At 34.1% G+C, this 23,244-nt stretch overlaps 3 protein-coding genes across 5 annotated transcripts; 2 read left to right on the forward strand and 1 right to left on the reverse strand.

Annotated features, from left to right (window-relative positions):
- The first annotated feature begins 5,221 nt into the window (after positions 1 to 5,221).
- LOC105179137 (endoglucanase 6) lies at positions 5,222 to 10,130 on the forward strand. Its single transcript, XM_011102735.2, has 9 exons — positions 5,222 to 5,701; positions 5,788 to 6,000; positions 6,246 to 6,446; positions 7,652 to 7,741; positions 8,066 to 8,230; positions 8,411 to 8,695; positions 8,800 to 9,148; positions 9,236 to 9,298; positions 9,381 to 10,130. The coding sequence occupies exons 1-9, from the start codon at positions 5,486 to 5,488 to the stop codon at positions 9,677 to 9,679; spliced, it is 1,881 nt and encodes a 626-aa protein (XP_011101037.1). The 5' UTR covers positions 5,222 to 5,485; the 3' UTR covers positions 9,680 to 10,130.
- LOC105179138 (probable protein phosphatase 2C 8) lies at positions 10,021 to 12,628 on the reverse strand. 3 transcript variants are annotated; one of them, XR_849218.2, is made up of 4 exons: positions 11,835 to 12,628; positions 11,222 to 11,333; positions 10,785 to 11,121; positions 10,021 to 10,692 (listed from the first exon to the last, which is right to left on the reverse strand). XR_849218.2 is itself a non-coding variant. In XM_011102738.2 (3 exons), the coding sequence occupies exons 1-3, from the start codon at positions 12,537 to 12,539 to the stop codon at positions 10,841 to 10,843; spliced, it is 1,092 nt and encodes a 363-aa protein (XP_011101040.1). In that variant the 5' UTR covers positions 12,540 to 12,628; the 3' UTR covers positions 10,021 to 10,840. The 3 variants fall into 3 exon arrangements, 2 of the variants coding, with proteins under 2 accessions (XP_011101040.1, XP_011101038.1); XM_011102738.2 differs by having other exon boundaries at positions 10,021 to 11,121; positions 11,222 to 11,327; XM_011102736.2 differs by having other exon boundaries at positions 10,021 to 11,121.
- A 5,232-nt stretch (positions 12,629 to 17,860) lies between these two features.
- Positions 17,861 to 22,134, forward strand: LOC105179139. Its single transcript, XM_011102739.2, has 6 exons — positions 17,861 to 18,129; positions 18,842 to 18,996; positions 19,605 to 19,822; positions 20,345 to 20,954; positions 21,049 to 21,564; positions 21,689 to 22,134. The coding sequence occupies exons 1-6, from the start codon at positions 17,960 to 17,962 to the stop codon at positions 21,784 to 21,786; spliced, it is 1,767 nt and encodes a 588-aa protein (XP_011101041.1). The 5' UTR covers positions 17,861 to 17,959; the 3' UTR covers positions 21,787 to 22,134.
- Positions 22,135 to 23,244: the final 1,110 nt, after the last annotated feature.

Raw genomic sequence — 23,244 nt, forward strand, 5'->3', positions numbered from 1 at the left:
CCTTTACCCTCTTCTCTTTTGGCATTTTCCTCTTTACCCTTTTCCTTTTCTTAATTTTATTTTTCTTTTTCTAAATCAAGAATCCCCCCCCCACCCACCCACCCCCCCCACCCCGCCCAAATTTATATTTAATTTAATTTTGCATTTTGTAATTCATAAGAATAAAAATCTTTTTCTTGAAATTTATAATGGATTCTTTTTCTTCGTATTTTTATCTTATAAAATTTTTTATAACAATCCTTAGACAGATTATGAGTTTTATAAGAAAACCACATTGTTAGAATTTATATTATATTCCAAACTGAATTTGCTTAAATTGAAAATTTGATTACGAACGCAATGCAAGGTGTTGTCAACTTTTACCAACACCTCATCAAAATTTATCTCGAAAAACTGTTGATGTGAAATGTATGTCAACATCAATTTTCGAGAGCAGTTTTTTTTTTTAAATGCTAATTTGCCAAAGAAAGCAAAAGAAGATGTTTAATATGGGACTATGATGCATGGACACGAATACGACAATACACACGATAGGATATGAACATGGCGACACAGAAAATTAAGCATGACACAGGACTAACATGGTATATATAATATATTTTTTTTATTATATATATCTCAATTTCTCATAATATTAAAGTATATGCAACATAAAAAAAATATCAGGATCAAACATGAAATAAGCATGTCTTACATCTAAAATCCTAGCCAATTGTGGCCTAAAAAATGTACATAATCAGATTATTTAAAAAGTAAACAATGAAAAATTTTTAATAATCCAAATTAGTTAATTATCATGACCTTCTCTCGAAATTTTAGTAATTTCATCCTAAAATTTTTAGTTTGAGATGAATGAATGAATTCTTTTTTTTTTTTTAAATTAAGTCCAAAACTTTTTTTTTAAAAAAAAATAACTTAAATTTTTTTGAAATTAAAAAAAATTCTAAACTTATCCAAAATGCATCGGGCATGTCTTCAAAACGTGGCGAGTCGGATGTGTTGTTTTTTTTACTTTCAAACACATAAATACTGTGTTCGATATATATTCAAGATGTGTCTGTATCTGACACTATATCAAATAATTTTTTGAAATATCCGTACATTATAAATATAGGACCTCCAGAGGCTTTATCTAAAATATTCGTCTTTAACGTGTTTTGCCTACTGCAAAACACAGATGTTTTTACATAGTAATTTATGCTCATATCATGTTATAGTAGTCACGATTATAATAATTGTTTTGTCTTATTATTGTCCAAGTTAAAGAAGTATTAAGTTTTTGAGTATGTTGATTTGGATGTATTAAGATCAATTCCCCCTTTGTATTATTCCTAGGTAGCCTCAGGTTAGGTTGATTCCTTTCTAACTTATTAAAACAAATAAAATATTATATTTATACTAATATATAAAATAAAATAAAATAAAAAGTCTTTCTCACTCACAAAAATATGATTTATAACACTACCACATCAATTCTTTTATTACGACAATATCCATAAATTGATTTTCTTTACTTTAATTCTTGCCTTTTTTTCTTTCTTTCTTTTTTTAAAAAAGTGTGTGTTGATTTATATATATTCTTTTATTCTTAATAAATTGGATAAATTACAGTCATCTCTCTTGAAATTTGACATAATTATAAATACCTTCTCGTTATTTGAAAAAAATTATAAATACCCCCTTAAATTTAATATTCGTCTAACAACTAGCCCATTATGTTAACTTTCATTAGGGTTTCATCCATTTTTTGTGGTGAACTAACCAAAATGCACTTTCGAATCATAAATTAAAATTTTTCATATATCTTTCAAAAACTTCTAAAATAATTTTATGGACTAATATTTTCTATTGACTATTTATTTTACCCGTCCTCATTTTTTTTATAATTTTTAAAATATATATGTATATATTTAAGTAATTTCAACAAGGATAAAATAATAATACCAACTTCATCATCCAAGGACTACATAATTAATTTTTATTTAAATGAGTAATTTCTCAATTAAACCAGAAAGTATCTATAATTACATCAAATCTATAATTATAATTACAACATGCCACGACCACTAATTGAAACAAAAAGTAGGACAAATTTGTATGGGCGCGTTTGACCGGTTGTAAACGGTGAGAAGTGATTTTAACAGAATGCTGTCGGTGGGGATTTGATAAATGTGAATGCCATTGGCAGATAAAAAAAATTAAATGGGTGTGGGGTGTTTGTTTGTTTGTGGGGTTGTCGGGCCACCGAATTATATTACCGGTCGAACGGGCACGTGTGACGCCTATCCCATCCTCAATTTACACTTCTCTCCTTCTCATAACAATTTTCGAATAATTACACTTTTCTTTCTCTAAAATTTAATATAATTGCACTTATATTTTTTATAATTTGAAAAATTACATTTAATACTCCTGTAGTTTGCTTTTCTTTGACAAATAAGTTCATCTCATTAGTCAAAAATCACTGAATTTATTAATATTAATAAAAAGCTGAATAAAAAATGATATCTACCCTTGATTGACTTAAAACTGACTTATTACAAGTTAAATAATTTTGTTGAGACTAAACTTTTTTTATAAAGGTGAAGATATACCTCTTCACATGCATTTTCGTGTGAAGATGTACGAGGGTAATTTGATTATAAAAAAATATTTGACTAGTTATAAGTCAATCGGGATAATTATAATTTTTTTTTAATTTTTTTGTTAATATCATAAAATTCAGTGAATTTTAATCAACGTAGGGACTTATTTAATAGATGAAAGCAAGTCTTAGAAATATTAGATGTAATTTTTTAAAACCACATAGAATCTATGTGTAATTATACCAAATATCGAGGGAGGGGAGTGTAATTATCCCTACAATAATGATATAGAATATTTTCGGCAAAATTATAAAATTACTACTACAATTTAGTATCATTTTGAATTTAATCCTATGTTTTATGAAATTTTAAATTTCATCCTAATCTCCATTAAAAATTGAAAAAGAGAACCATTCGCACTAACAGATGTTAAAACTAACGGCAGACTATTTGTTGACCCATGTGCACCTGAATTTCCATGATTAGATTTAACGTCTGTTAGTGTTTGGGCTTTTTTTACAATTTTTTGATCTCTCTTTGCAAGTTTTCAGGTGATTCTAAATTGTGGAATAATTTTGTAATTTTCTCGAATATTTTCTGAATAGTAACGCAAAATGTTTATTTCAATTGCTCAACATATAACAAAAATATTATAATTCAAGATACAATTTATGAAATGATTTATTCAAAGCCAACGCGTGCAGTGTAATGATATTGTATCGTGATTTGATCAGAATATATTATTTATTAAATTTCAATTTAAAAATACTCTACGAGTATTATTTGTGTATTTCTTTTCTTGCAACTTCTCTTTTCTTTTACTTTTTCCTTTTTTTTTTTTTTGGTGAAGAAAATACTAAAACATTATATGAATTTAAGGGGAAAGAGAATAATTAGAGGAGCTTTGGGTTCCAAGGAGCATGTGAATATCCAGTATTTCCAGATCGACATTATAAACCACATTAATTAAACATTTAATTATAATAGGATATATGATTCTAAAAATATTAATATATTATCCTTAATGACAATCAATAATTAGTTGTAATAATGTGTTGCATTTTCTTAAGGCATGTTTCATTATGCTCTTAGTTCGTGCAAGTGATAGGAAATTAATTCAACTTCTTATTTATTTATTTTTTTTATAAAAATGATAATTACATAATTAAATTCATATTTGAATAAATTAATTAATTAAGCAATACACTGACTCGATTAATACAACTAAAATTTATAAAATAAATCACAACGCACTCGTGTAAAATGAAACAAATACCCACACATCCACTGTAACTTGAATCTCATACTTATTTGTAAGAGTACGTCATTGACCCACAAGTTAATTACAATTCTACCTTATCTTTTTAGCATCTTTCCTTTTGGTAATTTAATTTACTACAAGTAGATGTTGATAAAAAGTCGAGCTAACTATCATTTAAAAGTAAATGATAATTTAAGTGAAAAAAATAACAAATTACATGCATTAATGATATTTTTGTTATAAAAGACGACGAGAGTCCTTTTTTGAAGGTGAAAAATATCACATATCTAATAAAGATAAGATAATAAAACATTTTTAGCATTCATAATACTTTTAGGTCACGAGCTATTTGCAAAAATTAATACTTTTTAAAAGTGCTGAATTTTAGAAAAAGGTGAATAAGTTATTAAGATGTAAAAGTTTGGAGTATATGAAAGTAATAATCATAAGTAAAAAAAAAATAAAAATGATATATAAGTATTTGGTAAAAAATTAATACTACGGTCAGTGTTTTAAAAATTAGGTTTCGCATGATTACTATATGTCTTTTATTTAAATATCTAACTATACTATATATTAAGAAAAATTCAAATCAAATCAAGTTCAGATATATTTAAATTAATGATATGACAAATGAAATATAATTACAGTATGAGTGGTGTGTAATTAAAAAAAAGTTATAATCTGAATCAAACTAATGGCACAATAAATATAATAGAGTTGCTTAATAAAAAACCTTAACAAAGATGAAAATTTCGAAATAGAATGGGGGAGGGGTTGTGAAGTGAGAGGCTTTATTCCAACTTTATGGTGCAGATGAAATCCCTGAAAATCACAATCAAATTTCCCTCCACATTTGCAGCATTAACTTTGACCACATGATAATTCAATGATTTTGGGTGTCCTTACATCCACCTCATGCCCTCCTAATCAATATTCAACCCAACAAGCCCACATATCATTCAATCAAAACCCCAAGCCCATTTCCGACATTTCACAATGGGGGACAGACATAAAGAGACAGTCTCCGCCTCTGAACAACCTTTTTGACCCCAAACGCCATTTTTCTTCTTACTGCTTTTGGTAAAACTAACCTCAGAAACCCTGCAAGAAACTTGTCCCCCACCCCCACCCCCACCCCCTCAAAACCACATTAACATTAATTAATCACAATTAATTAAACTAATCCCATCCCTGATTATCAGTTCCTCCCACAAATTGCCACCTCAACTCGAATGTATGTAAGTACAAAGCCGACCCTTCCTAGCAAAAGCGCAGAACAAAAGCACATGCCTCTGCCCATTTTCATCCCCACCCCCCTCATAAAAGAATTTTTGCAAAAACAAAAAAACAGCATTTATTAATTTCTGCCCTTTCCCTGTACTATTGGCACTTCCTTCTTCTCTCCATATATACTGCCTTCAGCTTCAGCTCTCTCCATTCTCTCAATCCCCATTCTCTTTTGAAGGGCATTTCTCTTCTGTGGTGAGTTTATCAGAATTTTTCAGCTGATAAACCAAACTCCACTTTTTGAGCTATTATTGTCACATTTACAGCAGAAGAGATCTGTATATTGCATTTTAGCCTTGTGTTGTTGCAACCCTTTTGGTAATTTTAGTGTAAGAGGAGAAAGATTTCAATGGAGAAATTTGTGGGGCTCTGTTTTTCAATGGCTCCCCTGTTTTTGTTGCTTGGGTTTGTTGCTCCTATAGCATTGGCCGGCGGCCATGATTACGGCCAAGCTCTGAGTAAGAGCATTCTGTTCTTTGAAGCTCAGAGATCTGGTTACTTGCCCAGAAACCAGAGAGTTCAATGGAGGGGTAATTCTGGCCTCAGTGATGGAAAAATCAGTGGGGTATGTATATGTTGTGGTTCACACAATTTCTTCAACCACTTTCTTAAATGTTGCATTGGAGATATGACTGTGTTGTAACTCCGCAGGTGGATCTGGTCGGTGGTTACTACGATGCAGGGGACAATGTTAAGTTCGGGCTGCCGATGGCGTTCACCATAACCATGATGTCTTGGAGCATTCTCGAGTACGGCAGGCAGATGGGTGCGAGCGGTGAACTTGGGCATGCTCTTGATGCTGTTAAATGGGGCACTGATTATCTCATCAAAGCTCACCCAGAACCTTATGTCCTCTATGGAGAGGTAATCTCTCTCTCCACACTTCTCTCTCTCACACACAACACCACACACAGACTCAACCACTAATCTTGGTGTAATCTCTCAATTCTTTCTTCATGGGCTGATTCTACTTGTCATTTTCAGTATTTAAATATCATAATTCAAAACGAGTCTCAGCCGAAATTTCACCAGTTACTTGCACTATTTTTTTACTATATTTTATTACTTCTGGTTACTAACAAATTGATGTGATTCTTGTTGACAATTAGGTGGGAGATGGGAACACAGACCACTACTGCTGGCAAAGGCCCGAGGACATGACCACCTCAAGAGCTGCATACAAGATCGACCCCAGCCACCCTGGATCCGACCTCGCCGGCGAGACCGCCGCCGCCATGGCCGCCGCCTCCATCGTCTTCCGCCGCTACAACCCCTCCTACTCGGCGGAGCTCCTCAAACACGCCTACCAGGTATAATTAACTCTTCATTTTTGTCCTTGTTTTGGCATTTTCCCAGTGTGTGAGCTTCAGTGTAACTACCCACCTACTGAGGGGTGTGTGTTCCATGATTGGGGTTATCACTAGGCGCATTTTAGCGGGCGGTTGGGGATGCGTATGTTAGTGAAGCGGTTGTAGTAATTAGGCAGTTACGCTACGCTCAGCTTTTTGTCAGGTAGGTTGCTGTCGGTGTAATATAGCAGACTGGTCACCACCTTAATACCAATTCTGATTTAAAAAAAAAAACGAAAAAAGAAAAAAACCATGGAACAAAACAGTAGTGGCGCACTCTAGCAAACACTAACAAGAGAAAATATATATTATATATAATTAATACAAATTTAATATTTCCAGATGTCAACATCTTTATTACATTATAACAACATAATTTGGACTTATTATTATGAAATAAAATTATTCTTTTAATACCAATCATATGATATTAGCCATATAATTTATATTGTACTGATGTAGTATCATTCAAGTTATTTGGTCATTTCATACTTTATTCATATAAAAATAAATTACATAAATCATAAAAATCAAATCTCTAATTTCTAATTATATTTTGACAGCAACAAACTCTCGACCTTATAAAAGTAAAAATCTATACTATTTTGCAATTATTTCTTCAAATTCAAATACATCCTAAAGTAACTACAACGGTTGCACAATCTAGTGATACCCTTAATTATACTTATTTTTTTATTAATTAATCTTTTTTATTTATGGATATTTAGAACTAATTTATCTATTAATTAAATAAATATAATAAAATTTTAATTATACACACAAAGAATGTTTGAATCACAAGTTTAAAATAAAAATGACGAAACAATTTGGGCCGTTCAATATTTTTCCAATTTTAGAGAAGCATTAATGGGCTGGGGCGAAATATTTTGGCGCATAAAGAGATCATATTGTGTGGGGGCGACCTCTGCCGATTATCACGGGCATTGTCCACCGTCTATCCAATCTCAACCGTCTATCAGAAAATACATCAATGACCCCCTAGTAATTGTGGGGCAAATGCACGTGACACGTCTGTCGGTGGTGTTGTAGCCACCACACTTGAGATATCTTTTTTTCTTTTTACATGTCAAAAATTACCCTTACTCTCTTACCGTAATTACATATCTGCCGTCAACCTTTAAAAAGCCTTTCTCTGTTGTTTTCAGCTCTTCGATTTCGCGGACAAGTACAGGGGCAAATATGACAGTAGCATCACGATTGCACAGAAGTACTACCGATCTGTTAGTGGATACGCAGTATGTGATTCTAACCCTTCAATTAACATTAATGAAAATTTCCCATTTTTATTTTACCTTTAGACCGCGTTTGGATTCAAGGATTTGAAATTTGAAATTTCAGATTTTCGATAACAAATTTTTTGATCTTGTTTAGCCGATTATACTTTACTAAGGATTTTTCATATCATCGAATTCGTATTTTGCACTATATTTAGCGGCATAGTAATGAATTTTAAATTCATTTGACATGGTATTTTTTCAAATCCTTCAATGGGATGTAGAGATAAATATTATTACTAAATTTGCTGTATTTAATTTAATTTAATTATTTTGGTTGGGTAGGATGAATTGCTGTGGGCAGCTGCATGGTTATACAAGGCAACAAACAACCAGTACTACTTGAATTACCTAGGGAACAATGGTGATGCACTTGGAGGAACTGACTGGGCCATGACTGAATTTGGCTGGGATGTGAAGTATGCCGGTGTTCAGACCCTTGTCGCCAAGGTACATTTTGTGTTCTCTCGACTGTTCAAATCTTGTTACATCTTCTATTTCATTTAATATTATATATTCAAGAAAAATATTTTATAGACGTGATAATTCATTTGCCAAGTATGATATGAGATGCAATACGAATTTATAATAGAAGATCGCTCAATTGGCGTTGAATCTTTGTTATTGCAGTTCTTGATGGCAGGGAAAGGTGGTAGACACACACCAGTTTTTGAGAGGTACCAGGAGAAGGCTGAGTTCTTCATGTGTTCATGCCTAGGCAAGGGCAGCCGCAATGCCCAAAAGACGCCGGGCGGCCTCATTTTCAGGCAGAGATGGAACAACATGCAGTTTGTTACCAGTGCTTCATTCCTTGCAACAGTCTACTCTGATTATCTAATCTCTGCTGGCAAGCCCCTCAGGTGCCCATACGGCAATGTCTCACCTGCTGAGCTTCTTTCCTTTGCTAAATCTCAGGTGAAATTGCTAACTAATATCAGACAACATTTTCGATTGTTTCCTTCAATTTTATATGAATTTGTTCGAAGATAAACTAACTGGTTTTTTGTTTGGATTGTTAGGTTGATTACATCCTAGGAGATAATCCACGAGCCACGAGTTACATGGTGGGATACGGAAACAATTACCCAAGACAAGTGCACCACAGGGCTTCCTCTATCGTGTCGTATAAGGTGAACCCTTCGTTCGTTAGCTGCAGGGGAGGGTATGCCACTTGGTTTAGCAGAAAGGCAAGTGATCCAAATCTGCTTACCGGTGCAATCGTTGGTGGCCCTGATGCTTATGATAACTTTGCTGATCAAAGAGACAACTACGAGCAAACTGAGCCCGCCACTTACAACAATGCTCCGCTTCTCGGGATATTGGCAAGGCTTCATGCTGGTCACAGCGGCTACAATCAGCTCCTTCCAGGTTAGTTCAGTTTTTAAGCCATTTTTCGTGGTTTATTGAGCATTTTGTTTGGACGAATGAATGACATTTCGTTACAATGGATCTCAGTGGAGCTTCCTGCACTTAAACCGGTTGCTGGTAATCCAAAGCCAGTGGTAAAACGTGCTCCAGGTACCGTTACACTCCTTTAATTCTTGAATGAGAAAAATCTTGTTCTTTGTATGCATAATTGACACCAGAGCTTGTCTTGCAGCTTCATCTGCCAGCCCAGTTGCTATTACCCAGAAGTTGACAGCTTCATGGGTTCACAACGGAAAAACTTACTACCGATACTCAACGACAATCACCAACAAATCTTCCAAGAACTTGAAGAACTTAAAGCTTTACATATCAGAGCTCTATGGTCCTCTCTGGGGTCTGACAAAGTCCGGTAATTCTTACTTCTTCCCAGCATGGATCAACACTTTGGCTGCTGGAAAAAGCATCGAGTTCGTGTACATCCACTCATCCTCACCAGCTAAGGTCTCAGTATCAAACTACAATCTTGTCTAAAACAAGCAACATTAAGCTATTAATCAAACTTCACTCAGTTGCATTGGGTTGTGATCAAGAATTGTGCAGCTATACAAGACACGGTCCAGAACGTCTTTCTCTGTTTAAAACTTACTTTAAGTTTCAATTCCCAGTTGATTTGTGATCTGAGTAGGGATTTAAGAGGAAGTTAGAGTAAATAAGGTCGAGAAACGGAGGAAGAAAGGAGTGAAGAGACAGATTTAAAACAGGTGCTCATCCTCTTTCTTCTCTTCACCAGTTACAGAATAGGTTCTGTGAGTGATCGACAGTGAAAAGAGTGGGGAATGAGAAGTAGTGAACAAGATTCTTAACTACTTCTCAACAAAAGTGATGAGTCTTTTTTTTTTCGCTTATTTGTACTTTCATAGCAGGCTTGAGTTGAGTTTCTTTTATGTTTTGATGTTGTAATCTTTACAACATTTGTTTTCAAGGTGAATATAGTTTGTGCAAAAACCTCTCCTACTCCCTATGCTTTTCGGGTTCACTGGATTTGCTCTCTCTTTATGCTTCTGGATGTAAAGATGTCATGAAAAAACATTGCAACTTTAGGACAGGTTTGTTGGATGGGATCTTAAGGAAAGGTTTTATACACGTGTCATATATATGGTAAGTGCAACAACAATATAATTTGTAATACAAAATTCAATCTGAAATATCCAACAGGTTTCCCCTACATTTTAAATGCTCGATGCTAATGAACTACTAGACACCTACAAAGAAATGAATAACGAAAAGAACATCATACTCTTACTAGTTTGATATGTACAACAAGATTAAAATTTCCACACGGCTTCAAAACAAAGCAAATGCAAGTTTTCAAGTTGGCAGATTACTCTAATGCTTCGACTAGCTAACTCTTCTTCGTCGACAACTACAAAACTCGGCTTAACCAGGAACTTACACGGTCGTATCTCTCATGGAGCGCCTCTTAGTCAGACCCTAGACATAGCATCAAATATGACGACATACTGTCAAGTCTCAACAGTAAGAACCTGTCATTAATTACAACGACAAAACCGGTTAAAAACGCAATGAAACTAATGCAACCCAATGCATTTCTGTACGTCAGACCTTGCACTCTTACCAGTACTAACATAACAGAAATATAGATTAAACACGAAAAAGAAACCCGTTGCAGCTTCACTTCAGTTGTACAACAATGACACTGATATTATCTCTGCTTCCCTTGGCAATGGCTAGCTCAGCTAACGTCGCTGCTGCCTCCGAAGCACTGGTTTCCTCCGAAGACCCCCTCCTAATTTGGCCACTGAGACATTTTTTCACAACCTCACATGCAGTCTCATTGCTGACGACATCAAACAGACCATCGGTTGCTATTATCAGGAACTCATCAGACTCTGATCGCCTCACGACAGTTACCTCAGGCTTGCAACTTACATATGGTTTTAGATACCGATCACCTACCAAGTGCAATTAGTTTGTAGAATGATTTTTAACTAAAAAAGAAGGAACTTAGAACCAAAAAGTTAGACAAACAGACATTTTAGGCTATTTAATTACCTAGAGATCTTGAAGTAGCGAGCACTCCCTGGACACGCCAGCCGTTCCAATTTAAGATCTTTCCTCCGGCAGCTTCAATCCTCTCCTTCTCATCCTCTCTATCAGGCTGAGGCTATATGGAATCCAATAGTACAATTATGAACATACATGAATGATGATGGTAACCATGAAACAAACTATTTTGAATGTCTTAGCTATTAATATAGGACGAACGCACATTGATTTGAAATTCAGGATTCCAACTATAATTTTACAGTGGTAATGTTTGTGAATTTCACACACCATCTATAACAAACTCACGTATATTATATATTTTCTTACACAACTTTGAGGTGAGCCCAAAAAAAGAAAATGTAATAGAATGTAAAAGGTTTGAGATATTATTTAGGAGTTTGGATATCCTAAAATTTGTTATAATTGTAAATGAAAATTATAAAAATAGTTTTTAAAATTAATAATTATTTAAAAAATACTCCCCAAAAATCAGGTATTTATCGAACGATTATTAATTTTAAAAGAATAGGATCAAAATTGGACAGCCTATTCTAAATTAGGCTATCAATTATAATATTTTCAGTTTGGGTCCAACTTAAGAAAAGCAGAGACACGTCACCTTGTGATCTCTCGACAACGGCACCGCAACCCCACGTTGGCAGAGCACCGCCCTAGAGTCCCCGCAGTTCGCCACCACCACCTCCTCCTTTCCCACCAGCACCACCATAGCTGTAGACCCCATCATCCTCTCCTCCTCCACGGCCGCCGCCTCATCCCCACTCTTCTCTGTTTGATCAAGCTCCACATCCATATTCCAAAAACAGTCCTCCATCACCTTCTCCCAATCAAAATCTTTCTCCTCCGGTATCTTACTCGCCTTCTCTATATGCTTCTCAAGACAATTATGCATCTTCTCTCTGCATTTCTCCGCCACCTCCGCCCCACCGTGGCCATCATAGACCGCAAAAAAAGAGTACTTCCCCGCCAGCCACCCCGGCGGTGCCACCGTCACTGCATCCTCCATCGCTCTCCGCCGTCCCATCATCGCCACATGTCCGTAGACCAAGCCGCCGTTCTTGCCCTCTGACGAACCTTCTCCCCCACTAGGGCCGCCATCACTGTTTTCATGTATTCTGCCGCTGTCAGAAGACTCAGCTGACGAAGTTGAGGAATGCGGGTCGGAGGGCGACTTGTTGAAAGCCCTTTGGAGCTTTGATTTCGTGTCGGGTATAAAACCGTCCGATATCAGCCCTTCGAGCTTTCTCCGAAAAGCTCTACGCCTTCTCTTACCATGAGACTCGTTGGACTTGTCGGAACCCTCCATTATTCTATTAGCAGCAGCATCTCTTCCCAACGACTACTGAAAGTTGAGAAAAAACTCTTGAGATGTAAGAACGTCTGAGTTGAAGTTGACAGATGGGTATGAGCATTGCATATATATATATATATATATATATATATATACACATATAATACGTAGATATAGAGGGAGAGCTACGTGTCGATTCGTTCGGAAAAGGATGAAGACGTAGAGGGAGGGTAGGAAGACAGCGACACGTAGCGGATGGGGGGGCGTCGACGAGAGACGTATTTGTGAGGTTCTGTTTGGTGGAAGCACACAACTAATAGCGGGCGTCTGCCACTGAGCCTGGCGCTCGCGTGGTGGCGTTTTCGTTTTGGGAAAATAAGGTAACCTGACGATGCTGGTTGCAGGGATTCTATTTTTAGCATGAAAATGTATATGATGTGTGCTGCAACTTGTACGCATGTGGATGCCCAAATTCTAATTTATTTTGAATTAACTATATCTGAAATGCAAACTTGCACTTTTGGCCGCGTAATTACAATTTTAGGATAATAAAAGTTCTATATGCAAAAAATCCAAGTTGGGTAAAATGGCATAGATTCGAACCTTTCCGCAGTTTAAAATGGAGTTGGCGATATTAGATTTTAGTACTACTTTAAGGAGATTACCACAATATCAATAGTTAAAAGTAGTTACAATTATATATATAATCTATACTAATATATATATATATATGTATAAAAAAAAAGGTCACTTCTTACTTACAATTGACGCATGTGAAACAATAGCACCGGAATTTAAAATAGTAACTATATTTTTAAATGTTCATACCAATATGACTATTTATATATTTTAAATGGTTCACGACATTTTTTAACTATCAATATACTATCATATTTATTTATCACTTTCATATGTTAATCAATTGATTCTTTTTTAATCCTATATACATATATAATTTTATTTTTAAAATATATGTCGTATCTATTTGTTTATATATGCACACATACCGCTTCGATGACTAATAATATATTAAAAAAAAAAGATAAATATACCTACACTACATCGGACCAAATCAATTAGAGGCTTGGAGCTGATTAACGTAGGTGTTGGGAGACAGCGCGCCCCAAGATATCCCTAACAGCCTCCAATTTAAATAAAATGTTATGACATCATCATATGCGGTGGATGATCATGAGCTCGATGTTGATAAGAAAATTCCCATGCATACGTGTACCTCTTCTATTTCATGCACGTATGTACGGCTTTGGAGTTTGTGGCGAAGCCCCAAGCTAGCTAAATACTTGTAACTTCAGACTTTACCCACTTTCAAGGGCCAACCAAAAACAAAGCTCGGCCTTACGCCGCCGTGAAGGGCCGGATAGACGATGATTAATCCAATACCAACAAATTAACTGCATGCATGCAGATGAATTTCTATCCTTGATATCTGTGTAGAAATTTGATCATTTATATTATATTAATTGATTTGATTCGATCAAATTTAATTTGGATGAAAAAATTTTTTATTATTAATAAACCATTGCCTTTCTCTGACAACTGTCAAGTCTATCTTTGGCTCTTTGAATTCATAACCAGAATTATCCATATTATTTTGTTCTCTGCTCGTTCATCTGTACTCCATGGAGACGGAGAGAGATTTTGGCATTCATAGCTGTCCATTCTGTATAAAAATTATGTTATTGATTATTTTATTTATAAAGATTTCTATATACATTGTGTAGTTTTTCAGCACAATAAAAAAGAAGGGCAAATCCTAAATAAATATATTAATTGAAAACAATGTACTGAAAGAATAATCTTGTGATAAAGTTATAAAAAAATATTCATTTAACTCATGATATTACTATATCAAGAATAATTAATTTTATACTGACTCAATTCAAAAATGAATATCATCTCCCACTCTTAATTACAATATCTACATTATTTAGTGTTTTTGCATTTTAAACTTATAACTGAATTGATCGATGATGTCTTAGTGTAGTAGTTGTAGTTAAGATTGAAATTTTCATAAATAAGTTTAAAGTTATGGATTCGACTTCCGCTGAATGTGTGGGTATTTGTCCCACTAAATGCAATTTACTCCATATGTTAGGGCAAATGAGCAATTTATATTCTTGTGAAAAAAAAATAGTAATTTATCCCATTGTATTATTAGAAATAGAGCAATTACCACCCTAACGCGTTTTATGTACCACACGCGCCTTTTTCTATATATAATTTTTTATATACTAATATATACATATCTATTAATATATAAAAATATAAATAAATAATATTTTATTGGTTAAAAAATATACCAGATGCACGCGGAGCGCGTGGGGGGTATTTTGCTATATTTTTTACAACACAAGGGATAAGTTGCTATTTTATTTTTTACAGAGTAAATTACTCATTTCTCATAACACATGGGATAAATTGTATTTTTTTTATTTTTTTAATAATCAAAGACACAAATAATTTAGTAGTTGTTATATGGTTGTGATGAAGAATGAATCCATACGAGGATGAAGTCGATATCCATATCAAATCTGAACAAGACGACAACCGTTGGTGTCAAAATTGGAGATTTTGCTTAGAGCAGTCCACGAGATTTCTGGTGTTACGGGAAATGCATTTCGAAACTACAATTGTTGCACTGCCGTATGAGGTGGATGAGTTGAAATTTGGTGGAAACACCTCATATATGTATAGAGAATAATGCAAACAACCCTTTGTGATATTGCAAATAAGTAAATTACTCTCTTATAAAAAAAATGAATTGCGATTTATCTTTCTATATTTTTTAAAATACAACAATTTACCCCTCTATTATCTTTAAAATAAAGCGATTTACCTCCCTATATAAGAAGGTAAATTGATTCATTTTAAAAAGTATAGGAGGTAAATTGCTATAATTTTTTTATAGGGGGTAATGTGCTCATTTTCAATATCGCAAGAGGATAAATTGTTATTCAACCTATATATATATATATATATATATATATATGAAGTGGGAATATTTTAATTCGGACTTGGTTTGGCTGAATCTCAATAAATTATATGACAAGTGCAATATATTTGTCGTGTGATTGGTATACAGTTCATAGAAAATGACCAATCACATACCAAGTATGATACACTTGTTATGTAATTGATATAACTCGTCCAAACTTGATCTGAGTAAAAAAATTTTCTATGGACTGTTGTTTTTGTCAACAGGATGAGGCAGTTGCCACCCACCCACTATAGATTTATACGGTGTATATTTGTAATTTCCTTCACTTAATTAATAAATTTTGTGATCCGTTGAGAAAATTCTTGTCCAATTCAATCGAATTGAGAACCAATAACAAGTAATCACGTTTGCCATATAGTTGATCATTCTACTTGAACAAAAGAGCAATCATATGACAAGTGTGCATCATTAATAGGTTTCAAATTAGCTAGGTTCAGTATGGGCTATAATTTCTTTATGATTACAAATAGGTATATATTTCTTTGCTACTGTGGCTAAAATATTTATTATGATTAAAAACATTTGCTTTGGCTCATCATTATAACAAAAACAGTTTTCAATGGATTATAAATAATAATATTTCATTTTTTAAATGTGGATATACTTAGATGTTAATCATTAGCATAAGTAATAGTATTTAAGTTAACTGTATTTTGCAATGAGACCTTGCTTGATTAATAAAATTGAGGTTTCATAACTTTTTTATCGTAAGTTCGAGTCTTGCGAATATAGATGTACATATATTTTATAGTAGTTTTTCTTTATCTCGTTTGAAAGTACTAGCATAGAACTCTAGTGCACGGTTATATACATACATATATTGGGCTATAAAGGAATTTTACATGAAATAAAACTTTTATTTTTAATATGTAAGATATAGTCACTATGTTTGGTTTCATGTTTGAGTATTTTCGCAGACAAGATAAAATACACTAATTATTTATTTTTGTATTTTTTACACCTTATTTGTGTATTGTTTTATTTTTCAACTTTCTCTATATATATAATATAAAAGAGAGATCATTTAACAATAAATAGTGTTTTTTATCTCTTAAAAATACAACATTAAACATACAATATTTATATATACATATTTATATATAAAAATATATATAAAAGAGAGATGATATTGACAATGAACAGTGATTTTTGTCTCCCCAAATTCTAACATCATACATACACCACTTATTTTAAAATATTTTAAATTATCTCAAAACACAAATCCAAACACTATGAATAGTTTTGATTTAATATATTTTAATTATTATTGAGAATAATATTTTCCCACATATATATATATATATATCTACTTACCAAAATTTGTGTTTATATGAGGATTAATTTCAAATAATTATGATATATTTTAAATATATAGATCTTCTTTGTTCATAAGCGGTACACGACAACTGGATGTGATGTTTTATACATAATTAAATGTTTTATTGATGGATTGATTATTAGTGATGTGAGAGTGGAGAAAAAAACATAAAAGTGCAAGTTTGATGGGCATTTAGTAAATTCGTTAAATCATTGAAATTATTATTATGAACAAGTTTTATTGAATTAACGTAATGAATTAAAAGATTAAATTTAAATATTCAGAAGATGGTGTTACAACAAGGTTCTATATTCTAATTATTAAGTTTGTATATAGCGTTAATTACACTTAAATTCATCTAAAAATATGAAATTACACCTTCTCTTAAAAACTTCCAAAATTATACTTACGCTTTCTAAAAAAATTATCATTTACACCTAACCCCATTTCATTAGAATTTAGATGAAAAATACTGACATCAGGAATAAAAATTATATAAATTTACCACTAGTTTAACATTCATATATAATAATTCTATACTTATAAATAAAAAATGTAATAACATTAACATCATTTCATTTATATATATATATTCTTAATATAAAAATATACATTAAAATGTTAAATGAAAAATAAAATTAAAAATTTATATAAATTTGTTTGCTTATATTAACATTTCATGTCCAATTCCATACGAAAGAAAGAGGTTGAGTGTAAATGAAAATTTTTTAGAGAGAGTAGAAGTGTAATTTTAATTTTTTTTTAAAAAATATAATTTTGTGTTTTAAGAAAAAATCTGAGTGTAATTAACGGTTGAATATATTGAAGATGTGATGCATTTCATAATAATAATAATAATAATAATAAATAATAATTGGCAGACAGGACAGGTGTTGCTGCCCGCGGCTTGATCTCCACTCCAAGCAATCTGTTTCTTTTGCTTTTATCTTTTTCTTTTTTTTTTTTGTCAAAGTGTTGAAATTTGAAAGTCAAATTTTCCTCTTCTATTCTGAATCAATTTCCCCCAATAAAAACCTCACGTAAATCCGAATTCTTTAGATATAGAAGCCCCGACTAAAATTGGAAAAGCTAGGATCAATGGAGAGTTTTTTGGTGCGCATGTGCATCGAGGCAGCGACGGAGAGCGCCGCCGCCGTCGAGAAGTGGCGGAGGCAGCGGCGAACTCTTGAGAGCATGCCATCTCATCTAGCCGAGGCTCTTCTCCGTCACCTACTCCGCCGCCGCCTCCTTTTTCCTTCTCTACTGGAGTATGTCTTCATATTTAAACTAGGAAATTTGCTTTATTAATCTTGTTGCTCTTTATTGAGCTGTTAATGTAACTTTATGCTGATGATCTGAACTTCGAGGACGTTTGAACTACGAATGATGCATGTTTCATTAGGTAAATGTGAAGGAAATTTTCTCAGATGAGTGCTCGCGAACTAATTTCACACAATTAGTTTTGTTTAACATTGATTCGTTTATGTTTATGCTACCTTTCACTAGTGAAATCATATTTGTAGTCTGTAAACTTATAGATTAGATTGCTTCGTAAGGGCTACATATAACTGATATAGAAGGTTATGTTTGAGAAGACAGTGATCTTTCTTTTTGTGTGAGGTGTTATGTGATGACTGATGATCTGTGTATAGTTTAGATCACACAGTCTGGGCTAGCGGGCATTTGATCTACATGTGTTTGTCCAACTCGAATTTTAATGGATGCACCGTGGTTCTTAATTCATCTACTTGCTTGAATTATTTGATGGATGACGTTAAGCGTTCGAAAATAAATTATTGATCAAAATGAGATATAGTAAGCAGCGGATTATCAGATTGACCTTTTGTGTATCAGTTTTGATGTGGCAATCATTGCATGGATACTACAGTAGGTTGTATGTGTCTATCATAGACATGATAACAAACTGGCTGCACGGTTGTACATTGTATTTGATATGTTCATTTATTTGTCATCCTTCAGAGTTTTCAAATACAGTGTCGAGGAAATTGATTTGAGAGGTGAGAGCTGTGTAGATGCAGAATGGATGGCATACTTGGGGGCATTCCGATACTTGCGTTCAATTATTCTTGCAGACTGCAATAGAATCAATAATTCAGCCCTCTGGAGTATAACAGGTGTAATTATTGTGCATTTTAACTTTATTTGAACCCATTTGGAAATCTATACACTATTGGTTTTCACCCAAATAGGATGAATTTTGTGCCTATGGCAATATGGGATCCATGTATCATCTTACTTTCTTATTTCCTGAACTGTTTGCTTCAGTTTTCTTTGTTTAACTGTCTTGTAGCTGGGATATGAATAAGTTGGGACTAGATGCCATCTCTTGCCCCTCGATTGATTGGTTCCTTCTAGACAACGTTTAGTTGCTTATTTATTTATTTTGTTATCTGCGTAGTTGATCTCCAGTTATTAGTTTCAAAGAGCACATTCACATTCTATGTTTTAGGGGCAAGCAATACCTGAAAAAGATATTTCTCATTGTTACCTCTTCATTAGTTTAGTTACAGACTTATGTAAATTATGTTAAATCTCAAGCTTATGGTGAACTTTTGGTAATATAAGTGCTCTGCCTTCTATTATAACATATCTGTTCTAGTACTAACCCCATTGATTAGCAAGTTTCAGATCTATGTTGCTTCTGAGCTGATTTGTTTTATGATGGTTACTTGCAGTTCATATTCTACAATGTTGGTCATAAATTTGTTTTCAATTCTTTCAGGCATGGCAAATTTAAAGGAGGTGGACCTTTCAAGATGCTCCAAGGTAACAGATGCTGGCATTAGACACCTATTATCAGTTCCAGCCCTCGAGAAATTATGCATTTCAGAAACAGGTGTTACTGCAGACGGTGTCGCTGGTCTCGCTTCACTGACCAACTTATTTATGTTGGACCTGGGCGGTTTACCTGTAACTGATTCAGCTTTGAGTTCTCTCCAGGTGTGAAATCCATGTGTCTATGCTCTCTCTCTCTCTCTTTTCTTCATCTTTACACACAAAAAAAAAAGGAGTAGTGGATATCTTCGAAAAAGATAATGGGATACAAAGGATCTTAATAGAAGCTTTATGGGCTTTGTTGAAATAAAACTTTCAGTTTCATATTGTTACTCACTTTTCAATTCCAATAGGATCGTTTCCTTGTGGGGGGGGGGGGGGGGGGGTTTGCGTGTGGGGTGTGCCTAGTGGTGTGGGGGGGGGGGGGGGGGGGTGATCGTTTATATCTTCAAGAGTCGGCTTGGTCCTGGGACTTTTAGGCTTGTCTTTGCTAATGGATTTCAAGCTATGTGAGATTTCAGTGTCATGTTACCAAGCTCCGTTCACCTTCTTGACTTTCACATATTTCTTTTTTTTTTTTTTTTATCATTGCCAATTGCATTGAATTGCTAGTTATATTTTAATGGGTCTGTCACTTGGATATCTCAACTTGTCAAAACTGACGGACATCATTTAAAAAATTTGTAGGTTCTCAAAAAGTTGAAACATTTAGAGCTTTGGGGCAGTGAAATATCTAATGAAGGAGCAGTTCTTCTCAAGACGTTTCCAAGCTTGAGTTCCTTGAATCTGGCTTGGACCAACGTAACAAACTTGCCAAATTTGTCTTCTCTTGCATATCTAAACATGAGTAACTGCACCATACATTCTCTCTTTGAAGGAGAAGGTCATAAAGCTTGTTTGGAGAAACTTGTACTATCTGGAGTTACAATGACTAATGTTTCTGAAGCCTTCCAATATGTTGAAACAAGTAAACTTTGTTTCTTGGATTTGTCCAGCTCTTCCCTTCAGTCATTCAGCTTTCTGCATTCCATGAGTGCACTTACCAATTTGAACCTGTGTGATACTGCACTGGTTGACGATTCAATCGAACACATTGCATATATAGGAGCAAATCTAAGATATTTGAATCTCAGCCATACAAAAGTAACTTCTGAAGGTATTGGAGCATTGGCTGGACATGTTCCTAACCTTGAGATAGTATTACTGTCTGGCACACACATTGACGATACGGCTGTCTCATATATTAGCGTGATGCCATCGCTCAAAGCCATCAACCTGAGCAAAACAAACGTGAAAGGTGCTGTTCCAATGTCAGCATCATTCAGTGCCTTTTGGTTTCTCTTTTGCTGGACTTTTGTAGACCAATCCTGAAATGTTGGTTTCTTCTCCAGGTCTGATTCACCAGGAAAGTGATGTTTCTGACGGCATCCCAACATTTGCTGCCCTGCAAAATCTTAGCCATTTAGAAAGGTTGGACTTGGAGGAGATACATATTAAGGATGCAGCACTGCATCCTCTGACAAACTTGGGCAGATTGAGCTATCTATCTCTGCGAAGTGTCTCCCTCACGGATGCATCTTTATACCATGTTTCATCTGCTCTAAAGTTGGTATATCTGGGTGTTCGTGATGCTGTGTTGACTGATTCTGGGCTCAATTGTTTCATTCCTCCTCCAACATTGGAAGTGCTTGATCTCAGGGGCTGCTGGCTATTGACGAAGGATGCACTCTCACTTTTCTCTCATAAGCATCCTCAAATTGAGATTAGGCATGAGCTTATCGAGACACTAGACAAACGAAATTTCCAGTATCCATCTACATCATGCACAACTACGAAGAACTCGCAACATAAGCGCAGGCAGGGCAAGCCGTCCACTTCACCTCTCAGGTCTGATGAGATTTTTCTAGGTACGATAACTAAACTGCATCTCTATGAGTTTTTATCAATTGTTATCCTACCTTATACTACATCTCCATTGAATTACCACAATGATGATCCCATCTTAACCACTTCCTAGTGATGCCCATGCAGATCAAAGGCTGAAATATAGTAGAGAAGAATTATTAGCTTTGCAATTTTCATCTGCGACAGTTTCGCCTTCAACTCATCAAGGTAATCCGAGACCTTAATATGACAGTGGCTGGATCTGACTCAGGTTCTTAACAATTAAATGTGCCTGTGCCTCCGAGGGAAAGCGTGAATTATGTGTAGGTTTCTACTTCTAGGACACCATGTTGTATGCAGAAGTTGATTAAAGAAAAGTGCTATTATTCCCTGCATCAGTCAAGCTGAAGTATCCCGACGATTTTGTACTTATAGATAATGCTCTTTTTTGCACTTCTTTTCTGTGTGATAATGCAAGCGCGGGGTTCGTAGTCGATGTGATATTAAATAGAGACAAAATTCATTTTTCGTCCAATTACTATAGGGATGCTAAGTTTTTCGTCCGTTTGCTATTCTAAAAATAGATTTAGTTCTCCAACTGTTGATTTTTAACACATTTAGTCATGTAACAAACAATAATATTGACAATTTTTTTCTTGCAACTGGACATAAAGCCACATCCATCCTTTTCAAAAATTAATTATAAAAAAATAAATATCCTACTTCATAAACACCCCAAGACCAATATCCCAATTGATATGTGATGAAAAAGCTCACATACACAATGTCATAAAGTGCAGCTCCTCCATAGCCTACAATGGATGGACACTAACACAGCAAGACGGACATAATATGATACGGTACGAACACATCGACATAAAAAATGTAAAAAAATTAGAACACGAATATATATAAAATATAATTTTTATTATGTATATTCTTAATTTCTCATAAAATTAAAATATACAATATAAAAAATATTAAAATAAGCATGTCTTACATTTTCACTTCTTGCCAAATGTAGCTTCAACAATATACAATAATTAGTTAATTTTAAAAACTTTACAGTGAAAAATTTTTAATATTCAAATTAATTAGATCATCATGACCATCTCTTGAATTTTTTATAATTTCATCCCAAAATTTTTAGTCTAAGAGAAGTTAATTAATTCTTTTTCTTCTTTATTAAGCCCAAAATTCTCTGTTTCTTTTAAACAGCCCAAAAATTTTTAAAATTATAAAAAATAAATAAATAAACATGTCGGACACACCAACAGACGTACCCGAACCGTGTCTTTGTTCGATACTGCATCGGATAATTTTTCAAAATGTCCGTACATTATAGTCCTTAGCTGACCCTACTTTGGTCACTCACATGCAAATTTCCCTGTCATCAGTAGAACGCTAACTTTGATACTATTTGTCACTTACCCACATCCATTCCTAAAAATCAATTATACTAAGGAGGAACACACCACTATATAAACCCTGGAAAACCCATCTCCCAACTAATGTAGAGACCAATGTTTGTGACACCTATCTAGCCTGATAGATTAGGTCTAGGCCCTGGAGTTCACTGCTTGGTCAAAAGATCCCAGTGTTTCCCATTTGACATGGAAATAGTCAAACAGAGATGAGGGGAAAAATAAATTTTGAAGCTACAAAATGTAAACAGAACTTAAAAGTTATATTAGTGAACGTGA

The sequence above is a fragment of the Sesamum indicum genome, unplaced genomic scaffold, assembly GCF_000512975.1.
Source record: "Sesamum indicum cultivar Zhongzhi No. 13 unplaced genomic scaffold, S_indicum_v1.0 scaffold00124, whole genome shotgun sequence".
Lineage (NCBI taxonomy): Eukaryota > Viridiplantae > Streptophyta > Magnoliopsida > Lamiales > Pedaliaceae > Sesamum > Sesamum indicum.